The 17,118-nt window shown below is 36.5% G+C and overlaps 3 protein-coding genes across 4 annotated transcripts in view; 1 reads left to right on the top strand and 2 right to left on the bottom strand.

Annotated features, from left to right (window-relative positions):
* The window catches only part of LOC136819566 (cytochrome P450 4V2-like), a 92,741-nt gene that overhangs the window by 47,539 nt on the left and 28,084 nt on the right, over positions 1 to 17,118 (bottom strand). The gene's annotated exons all lie outside the window — the stretch shown is intronic.
* Positions 1,420 to 9,366, top strand: LOC136819529 (sodium- and chloride-dependent GABA transporter 1-like). Its single transcript, XM_067075763.1, has 12 exons — positions 1,420 to 1,689; positions 2,038 to 2,172; positions 2,553 to 2,723; positions 3,434 to 3,578; positions 4,289 to 4,421; positions 4,660 to 4,794; positions 5,268 to 5,496; positions 5,836 to 5,948; positions 6,449 to 6,580; positions 7,584 to 7,818; positions 8,226 to 8,362; positions 8,722 to 9,366. The coding sequence occupies exons 1-12, from the start codon at positions 1,485 to 1,487 to the stop codon at positions 8,845 to 8,847; spliced, it is 1,896 nt and encodes a 631-aa protein (XP_066931864.1). The 5' UTR covers positions 1,420 to 1,484; the 3' UTR covers positions 8,848 to 9,366.
* On the bottom strand, positions 11,538 to 12,962 carry LOC136819567 (alpha-2 adrenergic receptor-like). The gene has a single exon (XM_067075803.1). The coding sequence runs from the start codon at positions 12,906 to 12,908 to the stop codon at positions 11,670 to 11,672; it is 1,239 nt and encodes a 412-aa protein (XP_066931904.1). The 5' UTR covers positions 12,909 to 12,962; the 3' UTR covers positions 11,538 to 11,669.

Raw genomic sequence — 17,118 nt, 5'->3', positions numbered from 1 at the left:
ATGACCACTGAAATATATTTTTCTCTTGCCTAATTTCAAAGGTTTTGTACTTTTCAAAGCAATACAAATGGTGATGTTTACAAAATATCTTCTGCCTGCTTAAAGATTCGCGGAAAGAATTTCAATCGATTGGAAAGTGGCCTAATTACTCAATTACTCGCGCAATGCGATTCTTTAGAGTTTGTCTGTTTTTCTTATGAATTTCGTACTGAACAATGATAGAATATTTAGAAAATGAATGCCGTGACTTTCTATTGCTGTCCCGTATCTACTTATCTACATATCTCGAGCTTGAGCTAACGATTGCTGCTGATTGCTCCAAAATTCCGTCACCGAAAGTTGAAAATGAAATTGAAGTTTTTTGTCAGAAATTTTGACTTTTTGTTGCCAATTTCGAAATTCTGACCGATTTTTGCTTGATTTCGTTTTACTAGTCAAAAGCATCCCAAATATCTGTTTCCTACCGTAGGCCTAAGTTTCTTCGATTCCATCCGAATTGTCATGCCCCTCCCTAAAACATTTCCGTACCACCTAGCCTGCATTTGAAAAAGTCCTATATTATAAAAGTCAAATAGGGTCAAATATTTGCAATGTTTATTGACCTGAGAGTAAAGATCGAAAATTTTTTAAACAACTTAAAAAATGATGACATTTTTCAATCAAAAATCGATTAAGTTCTCACAAAGTGAAACCATTACAGTCATAAAGCGACAGGGAAAATTGAGATTCGGAGATCTGATAGATAACATATCAATATGATCGTTTCAAAATGGGATTTCAATAAGTTATCTCGTGATGTTAAATGGATTCTAGCTTTGAATGATCTTGTTATGAATGGAATGTATGTATTTATAGAAAGGTCTTGCTACGGAAACTATACAACGAACGATAAGCTGCTCTCTGAATAGAAGATGCTTGACCCATGAGCGAAACGAGAGAGATCTTTAAATACATCTTGACATCTTTAAATACATCTTGAAAGAAAGGAGAACATCAAAACTTGTCATAAACCCAGCTGGCACACAACGTTATTTTAACGTTTATCTAACGTTCACAACGTCCATTTAACGTTAGATGAACGTTGAAACAACGTTGTGTACCAGCTGGGAAGCAGAGATATTTTGCGTGCTTTGTATTATTGCGTATTAGTTAAAAATTTCTACTTTTGTATTAGCCTATACTAGACATCACCCGCGTTTTTTACGCAATTAACGGCTATCCACTTTGCAACTTTTTCGAATGTTTTGAGCCCAGGTTTTCGGGCTCTACACATTCGATTTTTTGACGTCACTTTCCAATTTCGAAGCTCCTGCAGTAGCAAAAAAATCGAATTCGCGTCAAAGGACTTAAAGGCTTCTATTTTTCGAAAATCGTCAAAGTGGAACTCACTAAGAAACGAGATGAAAAATCTCGGTTTTTAGTGAGGTGCTTGCTACTTTTGTATCTGCTTTGATTTTTTTTACAGAAGGCAAAGTAACAGCAAAATGCCTTCATCACCTGATGACGAAAAAAGTCAGTTTTGGCTCATCAATGGAGGTGGTGAAAATGAAGGTTCAGGTGAAAAGCAAGAGGCGCCAAAACGTGATTTATGGGGTAGCCAAAAGGAGTTCCTCTTGTCATGTGTGGGTTATACTGTTGGACTTGGAAATATTTGGAGATTCCCTTACTTGGCTTATCAAAGTGGTGGAGGTAAGATTTGGTCTGGAAATATATACCAAAACATAACCAGGGTACTTTTTTACTGTGCACTCTTATCATAAAGTTATAAGTATACACTGCAGGTTTCTCGAAATTATCTTAACAATTACAGCTTTAGCTATACGACTAAAATATCTTATTCTTTTACCTGGAAGTTTATTTTCACTAGAACCCTAGGCAAATTGTTCAATCTCATAATAATTTCCATGAAATGAAAATATTTTTCGCCCAGCTAACCTTTGATGAATTTTGATGAGTCAGATATTATCTACCAACTCTAGGGTTATCATTTGCCTAGTTTTAATAGTTTTGCAATGTTCATCCGCTTCCTCACCATAGGTGCATTTCTGATTCCTTACATCGTCATGTTGATAACATGTGGAATGCCAATGTACATTATGGAGGTGGCGTTGGGTCAATACATCGCAGAAGGTCCCATTCAAGTGTGGAGAATCGTTTGCCCTCTCTTTCGAGGTAAAACTTTTATTGTGTTATGCTTTCTACGTTTTCTATATTGAATTCCCAATATCATGTGGGAGAACTCATACACGCTCTTTTCTTGTTCTAGAATGAATAGTACTCTCTCTCTAAAGTAGTTCAAGGTGTCCACTAGGTATTTAGATATCTGTGGATTACAAACACAGAAACAGCTTCTTGTGGGTGCTGTGAAATTTCGCACTCAAAGTTTGGACTCCTACTTTATAAGTTACAGACAAACGGACCAGCTTAAACAAAAACTACGAGTTGAAAAATACTTAAAACTGATTTCAAACAGTCATCTGTAATCACTCTCAAGAAACTGTGAATTGTATTCAGCACCCATAATGCTTTACGATGTTACTTCATCTCTACAGGGATTGGTTACTCAATGCTGATGGTATCTTTTCTGGTGGGCGTTTATTATAACGTCATCATTGCATGGGTGCTCTTCTATCTTTTCGCCTCATTCAGGGCGGACATACCTTGGCGGCATTGTGATCCTACATGGGCCACAAAATATTGTCTAGAAGGGCCAAGACCGTCGGGTAGGTTTTTCTTAATTTTTACTTACTTGGTTGTGCACTGTAGTGTGATCGGCACTGAACATAAGAATGAACGTCAAAACTGTACAGCTTGTAAGCTCTGGTTTAGTCGGCCCACTTTTATCCCTGCCTCCAATCTGAGCATGCGCAGCAACCTAAATTTTGTGTACTTTTACAAGTTGGCTAAAGGTGGATCGAAAAGCGGCTGTCTAAAGAGAGCCCGCTTTCTACCTACTTTCTTGATTATGATAGGCAAAACCACTCAATGCGAATCAAAAGAGGGCACTGTGTCGACTTTACATAATATTTCACTTTAGACAGCCCACTTTTGGTCCACTTTATGCCAACTTTAATTTGCAATTAGAATAGGCAGGGCTAAAAGTGGGCCGACTAAACCAGAGCTAAGTTACATTAGTACTTAAACCCTGTGCACCTGTGCACTCTGTACCAAACTTTCCTGATCATTTGAGATGACCCAATATTTTCCATGGATAAACCAGTAATCTAGGACTTCTAGATAATCTTTCGATTGTTTTCAAAGATTCCATGGCCAACGGGCTCGGATATCTATGAACTAAACGGACTATTTGAAGGAGCAGGGATTTCGAACCCTTGCTTGCACCCTGACTATTCGGTCCCTTAAAATTATAAGTAAATTTATACCCCAGCAAAACACTTTCATCAGATTGAAAAAAATATATGTTTTATTCTAGGTAACGGTTCCCTGTTCAACACGACAACGGGTATGTTGTCATGTTTGAAAGGATTCGATTTATCGACCAAGCTTGTGAACGGTTCAAGTGTAATGTATTGTAAGCCGTATGAGAAATGGAATTATCCAAGCATCGAATATTTCAGGTAAACTCGCTTATCTCAGAACTGGTGACTGGAATGCTTTGATTCTTGATATCATTATTTTAAGAAAACCGGAAAACTGTCATTGGAGTGGCGAAATTTCCGGAGATTTTCCGGAGAAATTTTCTGAATGAATAAACCTTTGTACAGTAAACCCTCGCTTATTCGAACTTCTATTATTCAAACTTTTCTATAATTCGACTTGTTTCCAGTCCCCGTCAAAGAGCAACTATCTTAAAATCTTTTCAATAATTCGAATCTCTCGGTAATTCGAACACGATACCCCGCTCCAGTTCGAATTAGCAAGAGTCAACTGTATCAGTGTCGCGAACGTTCGATTTTCGGAATCGATTTTAGAGTAAGATTTCATTCCAAAAAACCTTCAAAGAAAATTTTTTTTTCTTCTTCCCTAGAAAGGATAAATTATTTCTTGCACTTCACATCTGTGAAAGACGTTCTAGATGGTTATACCTTACAGTTATGATATGACGCTCTCTAACTCGATTTTCAAAGGGGATTGTGGATTTTCATCAATTAAGGGAGCGTATTGAATCATAGAGCATCGTTTATGAGAATTTCTTGATGACTTTGACGTTCAATATTATCGAATAATGGAGAGTATCGAATAGTATAACGTCGAATTAGAGAGCATCATATGTACTTGTTCTTATGTTTCCTTCTATAAATCATACTCTGATATTTCCCTCTTTCAGCAATTACGTCTTGGAGCAAACGAACAGCATTGACGACACTGGTAAAATCCGCTGGCAACTTGTTTTATGTCTTCTTCTCTCTTGGATGGTCGTGTATTTCTGTATGTGGAAGGGCGTCAAATCTGCTGGAAAGGTCAGAAGTTGACCATACTCTTAAATAATCCATTAGTGTTTTTTACGATTATAAGGATATATTACTGGTCATTAGTATAACCAAATGAGGTTAAGATGCATGTATGATGTATCAAAATTGACTTTTTCATTAGCTGACATACTATTCATATTTAAACGTGCTTCTTCAGGAATTTTGTAGAAAATCTTCCTGACAGTCCTATAAGCAAATACTAACATTGTCACTCTTTCCGTTTCAGGTCGTTTACTTTACAGCAACTTTCCCATACGTCGTATTGCTAATTCTTCTGGTCCGTGGATTAACACTACCAAATGCTATCGAAGGAGTCACTTATTATATAAAACCTGATTTTGAGAAAATCGCCAAACCTGAGGTAAAAATTACATATTTTAGCATTCATTTTCAATTCATTCAACCACGCTGTCTTTTTCTTTTTGTCATGAAGATGCATCGTCTTCATTATGAATTGGAACTGGAAAACTTGAGCTTAAATCTGTTAAACGCAGATTCAGCCTTTCATTTGAAGCAACAAAGATCCACAAAGTCTACTACTTTCAAAGACAATGAGTAATCTTGAAATCTACTTTTGCATGATAAAGAACCATATACATTTTCTAACAACACTCCCTTCTCACAGACCCAACGGTTGGAAAATATCTACCTACTGTGAGAGGAGAGGGCCCACGCCATGAAATTTAAAGTGGGGGCCAATGAATATAGAGTCGAAGGAAGCGCAACCAAAGATTTTTACTTTGCAAAAAAGTGGGGGGGGCATAGCCCCCTGCCGTCCAGTGGCGTGGACCCTGGAAGAGGGTGTCTAACAAAAGTATGATTGATATTTTTTAGGTATGGGCAGCTGCAGGTGGACAACTCTTCTACTCACTCGGTCCAGCTTTTGGTTCACTTCTCTCATTCGCCAGTTATAACAAATTCAATAATAATTGTATCAGAGATGCCATGTTTATCTCAGCTTTAGATGCTTGCACGAGTTCGTTAGCTGGGTTGGTCATTTTCTCTGTGTTGGGATCCATGGCAAAGAGTTTGAATGTTGATGTGAAGGACGTGGCGACTCACGGTAAAATTGATTTTTCACATCTATCCATCATTTTGTATGGTCTGGTATGGTAAATGTTTTACAAAGGGTCCTTTAAGAAATCATCTATCCGTTCTTTGATATTTTATTTTATCCACACATTGTTTAGTTTAAATAAAACAGGCTTTTAGGCAGTTACAGGCTTTTAGCCTTCCATTTTACGCTAGGGGCGAAGTTAGATATCAAGAATCCATGAACGTTATTTGGTTATTGTGTTCTTACTTCAAAAAATTTACCAAACTTAAAAATTAGGGACCACGCCCATTTTTCAGTCTTGGAGAACCATTCACGTTGTCAATGTTTTCATCTTTTCGGTTTTAGGACCTGGTTTAGCCTTCATGGTTTATCCGGAGGGAATTTCACAAATGCCCTTATCGACATTTTGGTCCATTATTTTCTTTTTCATGCTCTTCACACTTGGGCTTGATAGTCAGGTGAGATTTACAGGAAAAATTTTTCTTCACTAGGCAAATGCTAATTATTTTTTGTTGCACCCAGCACCAAGGACTCATTTATCCGGGTATTATTTATCAGTGGCCCTATCAGCCAGCGTTTAAATTTATGATTACCATCCAATATTTACCGATATACCGATCTTGTACCAGAAGAAAAATAGTTTTTCAGTGGTGTCAAATGCCTGGAGGACACTAAGCAAATTAATGGGTGCCTAAAGGGTCGGTTTTTACACTTTAAAAGTCATCTTGTTTAACCTAGTTATAGCCAATGTCACGCGGAACCAAACGAGAGATGTCACGCTACTCGCAGACGCCCCGGTAATACCACAAGCAGAATGAGTGATTTAGACGATTTAAAATCAAACTGCAATTTAACTATTGTAAAATAAACATACACACAGCATCCCTCGGATTTAGAACCCCAGGTACTAAATGCTTCCTATTACTGGAGATAAATAATTCTTTATTTCTACTTTCAGTTTGGTATGATGGAGTGCATAGTGACGAATCTGGTGGATGAATATCCGACATATTTGAGAAAACGAAAAGAATTATTCATTTTCGGTGTTTGTGTCACGTGCTTCTTGTTCGGTTTTACTATCATCACCCAGGTAACAACGTTGTTCAAAACAATGTTAAAACGCATGCGTATATTTTTATTTCATAAACTGTTAGTTGTTATTATACGCAAAACACTAAGAAAAAGGAATACGTAAGGGTGGTACAGTGACTTTATCGGTCGGGGTTATGGATGGTGAGAATTGTCGTTCTTTTTGAAATTTGTCGATCTATTTTTATGTTGCGAAGTTGGCCCTTTCTCCCCTCTGCTTAGTCAGAGAATATAACCCTAGTGTCACAGACTATCCCACCCCCACTTGAAAATTTGGCCAAAATTTGGCCCTGGTGGAAAAAAATCACCTACAATTTCAATTTCATCCAACTTAAAGTTCAATGGAAAAACTGCAAAACCATCCACCTGGAATTTTCGGGCTGTTAGCAATAGAATTTCTATCCTCATCTTTCACTGGGGTTAGAGACAGGGTTGAGAGAATAATTGGGCCCAGAATTCTTATTACACCAATTTCTAACAAATCCGGCTTTTTTAATCACTTCTACTCCTTGCTTTATCTGTTATATCCGCATCTCGAATATAATGTTTTTTGCTAGCAACCGTCCAGCTCTAAAATCTGAGCGGGAATGACGAAAAGCCCCGGGGGGGCAATGGGTTTACCAACTGACGGTATGTGCGGCGTAAAAAATGGCTTTTAGAATTGCACCCTTACAGTGCAGAAAAAAATCGGTGAAATTCATACCCTTACAGTGCATTTTTTCAAATTTTAAACTCTTTTAGATAGCAAAAAAAATCAAGATTTTTGAGAGATTTGCTGAAATTTCCACCCATACAGTGCATTTCTGATATTTTGAAAAACATACCCTTAACCGCCGCACATACCCGTCGGTCAATTTGCCTGACTGCCCCCCCCCCCCGGCGAAAAGCACGACAATAAAGAAAATAATTAGTCTTTTATCTTAGGACTTAATATTTCAGCACCTTTAACTATCCAAAAACAATGGGTTCTCAACTTTCAATTCTAATTACGTTTTTTTTTTCAGGCTGGTATCTACTGGTTTACCATCTTCGATTACCAATCAGCTGGCGTATGTCTTATCTTCGTGGCTTTTGTTGAGATCATCGTTGTAGGATGGTTTTTCGATGCTGACCGTCTTTTGAAGATGGTTGAGCAGATGGTAGGCTACAAACCGTCCCGTTGGTGGAGATTGTGCTGGAAGTTCATCAGTCCCGTCATCATGGGGCTCGTCTTGATTTTCAAGCTCACTCAGTGGGAAGGTAAGAATAAATAAATTTTGATTCTAGGGGCCTTGATATAGGGTCGTTGAAGATCAAGTTTTATCAACTGATTATTCTTAATGGAGACAAGAAAACCTAGGAAATGAAATAAAAAGAGCATTGCAAGAATTTGTTTCACTAGTCCAAAATCTAAAAATCATTCTATCAACTTTTTTTGGCGAAAAGTAGACCTTGTTAGGCTACGTTATATCCCTGTCCCTGTTTTAAAAGGCTTCCTTTTAGTCGTAAGTAGTCGTAAGGACTGGAGACTAGAGACTTTCAAAGACAAGTAGACAAGTATCTCTTAATTTTTCAAACTACCCAGACTACCTGTTTCAAGAGTCTATCATAATGTGGTAGCTCTCCGAACATTATTTTTCAACCAGTTCAGTTTCCCTCGGTCTTAGGTATATCATATGGTACTTATAAATTCCCACCCTGGGCAGAAGCGATTGGTTGGATGTTAGCCCTGGCAACAGCTATCATGATTCCCTTGTTTGCTGTTATCACACTCTTCAAAGCTGATGGCAATACTTTATGGCAGGTAATCAGTTTATTTTCATTTACATTTTATTTGGAAGGTTCCCAGGAGATCGGGAACAAAAAACAATTGTTCAAAATTCCCCGTTGTCGGGAAAAATTGACTTCAATAATTTCATCCCAATTCGAATTTCAATGCATTAAAAATTTTCACTCCAAAAACATTCCCATTGGATTTTATGAGCCTGCAACAATAGAATTTTTATCCACATTGGGAAAATCTCCACTGCTGTAAAAAACCAGGGCTGCAAGACATAATTCGACCGGGGCTGTGAGACATAATTCGACCGGGGCTGTGAGACATAATTCGACCGGGGCTGTGAGACAGGGGTGTAGTATTTAATTGCTTATCTGGTTCCATAGAAAATCAAAACATCCGTTCGACCAAAGATAGAGATTTTGAACAAAAAAGGCGCAGAAAATGGTGTGGAGGAAAGCTTCCCGTTGGGTCCAAACAAGAATACCTACGAAATATCAGCTGATGCATAATCCAAATAGTGCGATAGTGAATCATTTGCCAGATCTTTATTTTATCAATTGAAATTCAATCGATGCTTTCTTTCTTATGGACAATGAGATAAATATTGATTGGTAATTTGCAGACGCGACCAAAAAAGAATTTCACTCGAGTTCTCTGAGATGATCATACAAATAAAGTTACAACCCAATGAAGTATAAGCCCGAACGGTTAGAATCAAATCTTTAACCTTTCTCAGGCAAGAAAAAATGAGGCCTTGAAATATGCGCCGTATTTTTTACTACGAATTGAATCTAGTGATTCCTTTGTTTTCGAGTGATATTTTTTCGAAATTTAGGTGTGAATTTTAGTTTCAATCTTAGACTGCTAGCATCCACCAAGGATTTATTATACACTGGATATACAAGTAACCGATTTTTGCTGATTTCTCGTGTACTAGCTATGTCCGCAGTAATGATAGTATTGTTCACTCTCCTTCCCTCATTAAATGATTTTTCGAAGCATTTTTATTGCATTTCTTATCGAAAATCACTCATCCAATTCCCAAAAGAGATTTAAAACTTTCCTGTGAGAGTCGGATTCTTCCAATTAATTGATAATAATAAGTCGTTATGACGTTTCAAGCTGCGAGAAAGATGCAAAAGACGTGTTGTATATAAGAAATTTAATGTTGACACCGGAAATTTTCAAACTTCGACCTCAAAAAAACCACCTTGTCACCACGTGCCTCCAAAGGATTTTCATACCACAGTGGAGCCAAGACACTCAAGTCTTATGTATGTTAATTTCAGCTCTTCTGGGGACAGTCTTGGAAAGATATTTCCGATTGAAAACTTTGTGTCACTATAAGCATTTTGGCTGAATTTCTGGTCTAATGATGTTTTTCTCACATTAGATTTCACAAATATATCAAGCTTGGAATGCTAGCCTTACTTTCAAACTTTTTTTTCTGCAAATGTACAAAAAGAAAGAGCTAGAGAACTTTTTAAAAATAAGACTGATAAACATTTTTTTAAATCGGACATCTTCGAGCCGCCATGACAGTTGTCCTTTGCGGACAAAGCTAGAACATCAATTGTTTTCTGAAACAAAGGAAATACAATGACCGCTCTCCATCGTTTTATGAGTCGTTTATCCAGTGTATAATAAATCTTTGCATCCACTAACAGATTCTTGCTCATTATACAGGGTGTCCCTAATAAAAGCATCGAGTTTGAACATGCGATTGAGTAAAAAAGTTTGTGTGTGTTATCGCTAAAATATAAGAACGTTCTCCATCACATATTGTTACGTAATGACAAAGAAAAAAGAGGGAGAGCTTAAAATACAATTTTGTGAATACACACTTAAAACTTTCTACTCAATCGCATGTTCAAACTCGATACTTTTATTAGGGACACCCTGTACAACCTGGGGTTTTGTAGACATCTGCGTTCAGACTAAGGTGGACCACGCTAGGCCGCGCAACTTTCAAGGAGATTCGATTCTAGCCCTTCAGGCTATTACTTCATTGTTACAACCTACGTGAAGATATTTTTGGCGTTTTTTGTAAAGTAGAGGTTAAGCGATCGGGTTGCTTGCTTTGTTTCTTTTCAATAAAAGTAAGATATGTTTCTACCAGCTGGATAAACGAATGTTTTTTCAACGGTCATATGACAATCAGAGGCGGTATGGATGTAAGCTGAACGTTGTTTGGATGGTTTGTTCAACCTTGGACAGAAAATGTCTTTTTTTGAGACAAACATCTTTGACATTTATTTTGAAGATGCGTTGACTTCCTCCCGATTGAAAACATTTTCAAATTTTTTGAACGTTCAAAGGAAACTGATATAAGTGACATGCGATTAGTGTTTATAGATAAAATATCTTATAGGGAAAAATATAACCAGTACATTTTTGTAAATATAATGAATATATATAGTCTATATTTTAAAAGAATTTTTTGTTTCAGATTTTCCTTGTTTTTATTCGACTACTTAATGATAATAAAAAATATTTTGGAGAGGTTCGATTTTGACCGAAAATCTAGATTTTACTATTGAAACCAAAAACATGGTCAAGGGTACATCACAGATCAAGTGGAATGGAAGGAATCGGTTAGAAATCACTCTAATGATGACAGTACCCAAGAAATTTATCCGCAAATTGAACAAATCCTCTTACTCTCCATTCCCTACTGAAAACACTTGCTCTATTATCCATACTGGAAATTGAAACATTAGAAATTAGAATCTAACCCCACCGGAACCCCACTGCTTATTAGAAGCTAAAGATTTTTTTATTTTGATTGCTATATCTTGTTATCCAGACTGGCTAGAAAAACTCTCGCTTCATTTTACTGAGTAAGGGTTGTATGACACATTGAGTTCAAAGCCCCTAAGGGGTAGAGCTGAAAGTGAATTTAAATGTTGATTACTGCATCGACGTAGGAAAATATCATGTACTAAAAACACGAATCTTATAAAATAGGCTAATTCCAAAAGCGGCACAAATTAAGGGTTCACTTTTTGTTGCTTGAGCAGGGTCGAAATGGTAACTCAATGGTATGTGAAGACCATCTTTTTTGATTCTCGAGAAATATTTCATTTCCCATATTCCCACGGGATAATTCTAATGTCTAACTGGAGCTAATGGAAAGTATTAATGATATCGAAAACACTCAATTTCGTACTCTAAAGAGCAAAAATTTGACTTTTTTAAATTTCAAGCGGGAAATATTTTATCAAAATAATTCATTCCATATTAATTTAATATGTTACTATATATAAACAAAAATAATTTAATAAAAAAAGAAAGTAAAAATTCCCTAAAAATATCATAATTAAATATCAATTTAAATATAATTTGCACTGCTACTTCTTCGGGATTCATAGCTACCCCTCCTGGAAGTGTTCCGACATACTTTTCCGCATAGAAAATTACGGAAGTCTTTGGTGATGATGAAGTAGAGGATTGGATCGAGTAGAGAGTTGATGGAAACTAAACAGGAACAAATGAATAAGAGTTGATCATCATTTTCACACGTGTTATTGATCAAGCACCGGATGAAAAATACGATAACCGGCATCCAAGTAGCAACAAAAAGCACCACAATACTAAGACAAAATAATACAGACCGACGCTCCTTCCGAAGCAAATACGCACGGGCGGATAGCCGGCGTTTTTCACCAGATCGTTTTTGATTAGTTCTTGATTTTTCAATAGCTGCTTTGCGTAAGTCCATATCATGGCTCGCTGATTTGGGAATTCCCAAGAGAGATCTGTTATCACTTAAGTGTGATAAGAAGTCACTGTTTTTATCGATCGCCCGCGTGGTCGCGCTGCTATCCGACGCGTACGTCACCTCCGTAAGCGTGTCACACGCGTTATTACTTACGTCACTTCCGTGATAATAATCGTGTTTTCCGTGACTGTCTTTCGCAATCGAAACTGATCGAATATGAGAGGAATGGCGCTTGATCTCACATATTAGATACACGTAAACAATGGCAAGAAAAGCCATTGAAACGAGCGCCAAACTGATAAAAACTATCCAATTGAAATATACATATTTATGATGCTGGTATATGAATCCAAAAATGAATTGCACTGCAAGAAGGGATATGCAAAATGACCAACCGAAAACAGAGATACAGACGATTTTACCGGTCGACAAAATCTCGTGATAATGAAACGGTTTACGAATAGCGGTCAATCTCTCATAACTCAAATTACAAAGACTCATTAAAGAAGTCTCCAGTGAAAAACCAAATATGATAGTGGCCACACGTCTTGAGAATAAAGTTCCGCTTGTCGATGTTATGGTTCCTAGGAAGTAAAACCCTGATAGGGAAACCAGGAAGTCTGACACACATAACGAAACGATAAAAGCATTCACTTTGAACTTATAGACAATCTTTCGGGTAGCCAGTAACCATAGTGATAGGGTGTTCAGGCAGAACCCGCCACCGTTAATAGCCGCAAATACGATTGTGAACCATGAAGGGATTGTGTCAGTGCTTGGTAACTCCAAAGCAGCAAATCTGGGTCCACCGCCACCAACACTAAACATTGGCTGCGTATAATTATCCATTGTTGTTTAGTACCACTATAGTACTACGTTTTCTTTATAACATTTTTATGTAATACAGCTAAAATTAGATATTGAATGATGATTAATGAAAAGAATGAACCTAACTAGGGTTGGTTAGCAGTTTTCTCATAGAAGCTCCGAATCACTGACCACAAGCGGACGAAAACATATTGGTTAGTAGATCAAATTCATTGTTTAGTCCCTGTTCCTCTTAAGAAGAAACAAGCTGTCTAAAAAAGTTCTTATCTTTGTTTAGTAGGCTTCTTTCAGATTAGGGAAAAATCCTTAATTTAGATTGTATCGTTTTAACAGATGATTTTTCTAGACAGAATATCATTGAACTTTAAAAGAAAGTCTGGAAAACATCGAACCGGGTGAATTGTGAGACATAAGGTTCATGATGGCACAAAAGAAACTGACCAGATCAAGTTCTCATTCAACACTCTTAAGGTTGAGCAACTGACCTGCTGATGTATTGCGCATGCGTAGCTTTGCCAAACACTAAGAAAGTTATTTGAACCAGTTACAGTGAACGTATTTGTTATTTTCTTGATGTAAAACCATGGAAAATAGCCTCTACGCTTGTTTGAGTATAGAAATTGCTCCTAAGTGTGGAAACGGTAGTTCCATTAATTGGAGGCAGATTATTAAAGGGTCCCAAAACAGATTTAAAGCCCGAAGGGCTAGATGTTGTGCTTTAAGCTCTTCCAAGCAAAAAAAGTGAATGTCGCAAAAAATATTGCTGCTATTGTTTTCGAAAACCTGCGAAGCTTCTTATTGATCAAGCGCTTAAATTCTATTATATGTCACGTGACCTAGGTAGGATTTCCTACTTAACCTCGGCACACTTTCCAAAGCACGACATCTAGCCCTTCGGGATTTATAAATCTATATCTTAGCCCTGTCAATTTTTCACTTTTTCAACATCCCTATCATGACGTCTCCTTTATTTTTGGAAAAGAATATTCCCTTTTGTCAAAAGATCACTTTGTCTTAAGAGCCAGTTTAGTCAATATCTACAGGTAACCAATTTTCATGAATTTCAGAAATGCTCCAATTGATGGAAAAACAGCAAAAAATTCAAATTTACGCTCTGTTGCAACCAGGAAATCAAAGACATCAACCAAGAAATGAAAAATAAAATATTTCACGCGGAAAATCTATTGCGATTGGGAGGAATTGTACACACAAAACAAAATGTTCACTTTAAGTTTTTTTTTACTGAAAATTATAATCCATCCAAAACAAGAACCAACCGGCGTTTCAAAACTTATCACGTATGAGGATGAATAATATTGTGAAAAAGAAAACGAAGAATTCATAAGTATGAAACATAGTTACAAACATCCAAAACTCTCTCCGTCAGTTCACCGATGATGCATAATGCAAAAGCATTTGCTTATTCAGCATATTATGAATAATTTCACGATTCTTTTTTTCTAATTTTAGGTCTTGGTGTTTCGTTTTTTGAAATTTCTTAGTGGTAAAAACAGTCATCCATATTCAAGATTTGAAAAATTTAAATTATTGAAGAAGCATGCGTTTTGCTTTACCACCCTAAAGATTTTTTTTAAAAGAAAATGTAAATCAATATTTTGAAAAATTTTGTTTGCCCAGCAGGGGTTTCAGCGGCATCTACTGTAACAAGTCTACCCAGACTGCAAACTGCTTTTGTACTCTGTGCACCGCACCCGCTCGACCTTGAGATAAACTATCACCCAGCTGGAAGATGGTCTCAAAACCATTAGTTTTTAATCATATCTAAAGACAATGTCAACACTGTTAAGTACTGTTGGCTGGCTAAGACACCATTGTCTTTCAAATTATTCGTATTCAAATTTAGGGGACGCTCAAGTTGGTCATTTTAAAGGTTTTTAAGGTTACGTGTAGGAGGGAAAGGTCTAAAAGAATAAAGTGTGAAATATAGGCGTCTCAGCCTTGACGTATCTTGGATTTAACAGTAGAAAAAAAAGCACCTATCAAACCGATAAAATATCAGGCCCGGCGGATGAACCGTAAAAGTGGAGGGGCTAAAGGCTCAAGATGAGATAGAAATTGCCAGGAATCGGAGAAAAAAGTCTATTTTGCACAAAACTGGGGAGGCTTAGAATATATATGAAATGGAATTGGTTCTTTAGGCTAAGAGGACCAATTACTTAATAAAGCACTTTGTTTGATAAATATATCAAATTATACCCGCATACTCTGAAAAGAATTGTATAGACAGTATAGCGGATAGTAAATGTGAATGGGGTGGGTTATTGAAAAGGATGCTCTCAAAACATTTTTTATCCAAAATGCTCATACGAGGCAGAGTCCCAGAGTGCAAAATGTTTCCATCATTCTTATCTTAAAATTCTTACAAAAAAATTAAACATTTAAGAGCATCATAATTCAAAAATTTGTCTATTATTCATAATCAAAAGTGTCAAAAAAGTTTCAACCAATTTCGTCTCCAGACTCTTTGATTTATCCTGATGTTATTTTAGGTAGGGAAGTTTATACCGTGGTGCAGGATAGATTTGGCTGATTTTACAAAATTGTCCAAAAATTACGAAAGTAGCAATTAAGTATTTATTGGGATTTATATCCAACATTCTATATTTAAAAATTATATTTTGAAATAAAACTTAGAACTTAGTTTTGCTTAATCAAACGCATAAAATATGAAGACAATGGGCTAAAAAAGAAGGAAGGGGATATTCCAGCCTTGAAATTTTAGCACTTTTGTGTAAAGATCCAGATAGCGTTTGCACAATTCCTGCGTGGGTGAGAAATACCGTTTGAGCCTCTATAGTAGATATATTTTAGGCACCAAAGATATCATAAACCTATTTCACCGGATCTATAGAACGTTCTATAAGTAACAATAGAACATCAATAATAATAAATTGTGAGTTCCTGAATAAGAACTTTCAAATGCACACAACTCATCATTGGAAAGAAAATGAAAGCGAAAATATCTAGGTTAGACGTGAAGAAAAGATATGATATAAAAGTTTTTTTTCAAAATTCTTCAAGAAACAAATCCAAAAGTCCATTCAAAATTTTAGTTCCAACTCGGTGTTATTTTTACTGTACTTTTCCCGAATGAGCAAAACTTGAAAATACAGGCAATTTTTTCAAACATACTTTAGGATTTTAAGGTTTAAAAGATGTGTTAGTTACATGGGATAGTATTTTCTATGACATATATAAAGAAGGAATTACAATTGCGAAATTCATCGTAGAATCTGTGAATAAAAGATGACATTTCAAAGAAATTTGGACACATTTTCGTCAATAATAGATCACCATTTCCTTGACCAGGTCAACTTTCTGGTCGAAAACGAACGTTATCGATTAGCTTATGTCTGATGAAAGTTTGCATGATTCATAACTAAACTGAATAGGTTGACGTCAAAGTTGAAGGTTTGAATACACCTCGAAATTCATATTTAATGATTTTACAAATAATATTGCCGGATGGGTTTACGTCTAGCTTTTGCATAAATTTCCTGAAGCTTGAATATCTAACAGAATGCTCCAAGGACGTACAGAAATACGCAGACAATCACATATTCCCATCCATAACTTATGTAAACAAAAAATACCAACCAGACAGGAAAAGCAAATCATCATAAATCCATAGGAATGCTATCTTGCGGTCCCCTGAAATGCGTTCATTGTTATTATGAACTACCCGAACTACCCCTGTCTCTGTGATCCAATGAGAATTTTAAATCCAATCGGGTGAAATGATCTACAGCTCAAATATCCAAAATACAGAAATGGGCTCTTCTAGAAAATTTTCGCACATAGGGGTAATTATGACTGTCCGGGGGGTCAACTGATGCGTGTCCGGGGAGGGGGGTAAATTTCGAAAAAAATGTTATACCCTCCACCCCCCCCCCCATATTCAATTTTCTTTCTGGAAGAGTCTAATCTTTGTGCCTTTCCTTGTAGAAATCAGAGTTTCAATTTTATTTTTTCATTTTCCAATGCTTTGATTTCGGAGCATTTTTCATATCGGGGTCAGATTTTTGACACACCTTTTCACTGGTTCAACAATTTTTCTTCAAAGTAGAAAGGGGAACAGAATTTAAAACTCACAATACTTCAGCTGTACTGATATCTAGTGCTGATACCATGCTCTTCCCAATCAAAATAAGATTTAAAAAAACCAAAAATTACAAAGGAAAATTCAAATATATAAGTTTCAAAGACTATT

The sequence above is a fragment of the Clytia hemisphaerica genome, unplaced genomic scaffold (assembly GCF_902728285.1).
Source record: "Clytia hemisphaerica strain Z4C2 unplaced genomic scaffold, Clytia hemisphaerica genome assembly, whole genome shotgun sequence".
In the NCBI taxonomy this organism is placed as follows: Eukaryota; Metazoa; Cnidaria; class Hydrozoa; order Leptothecata; family Clytiidae; genus Clytia; species Clytia hemisphaerica.
The sequence above is the reverse complement of the archived record's forward strand: the minus strand, read 5'-3'. Positions and strand labels throughout refer to the sequence as shown.

Bases quoted from the DNA above. Each gene is read 5' to 3' on its own strand.
- LOC136819529 (XM_067075763.1), top strand. From the start codon at position 1,485: ATGCCTTCATCACCTGATGACGAAAAAAGTCAGTTTTGGCTCATCAAT. The intron at 4,795-5,267 runs GTAAAAATTACA...GATATTTTTTAG, and splicing joins AGAAAATCGCCAAACCTGAG to GTATGGGCAGCTGCAGGTGG. The intron at 6,581-7,583 runs GTAACAACGTTG...TTTTTTTTTCAG, and splicing joins GTTTTACTATCATCACCCAG to GCTGGTATCTACTGGTTTAC.
- LOC136819567 (XM_067075803.1), bottom strand. From the start codon at position 12,908: ATGGATAATTATACGCAGCCAATGTTTAGTGTTGGTGGCGGTGGACCC.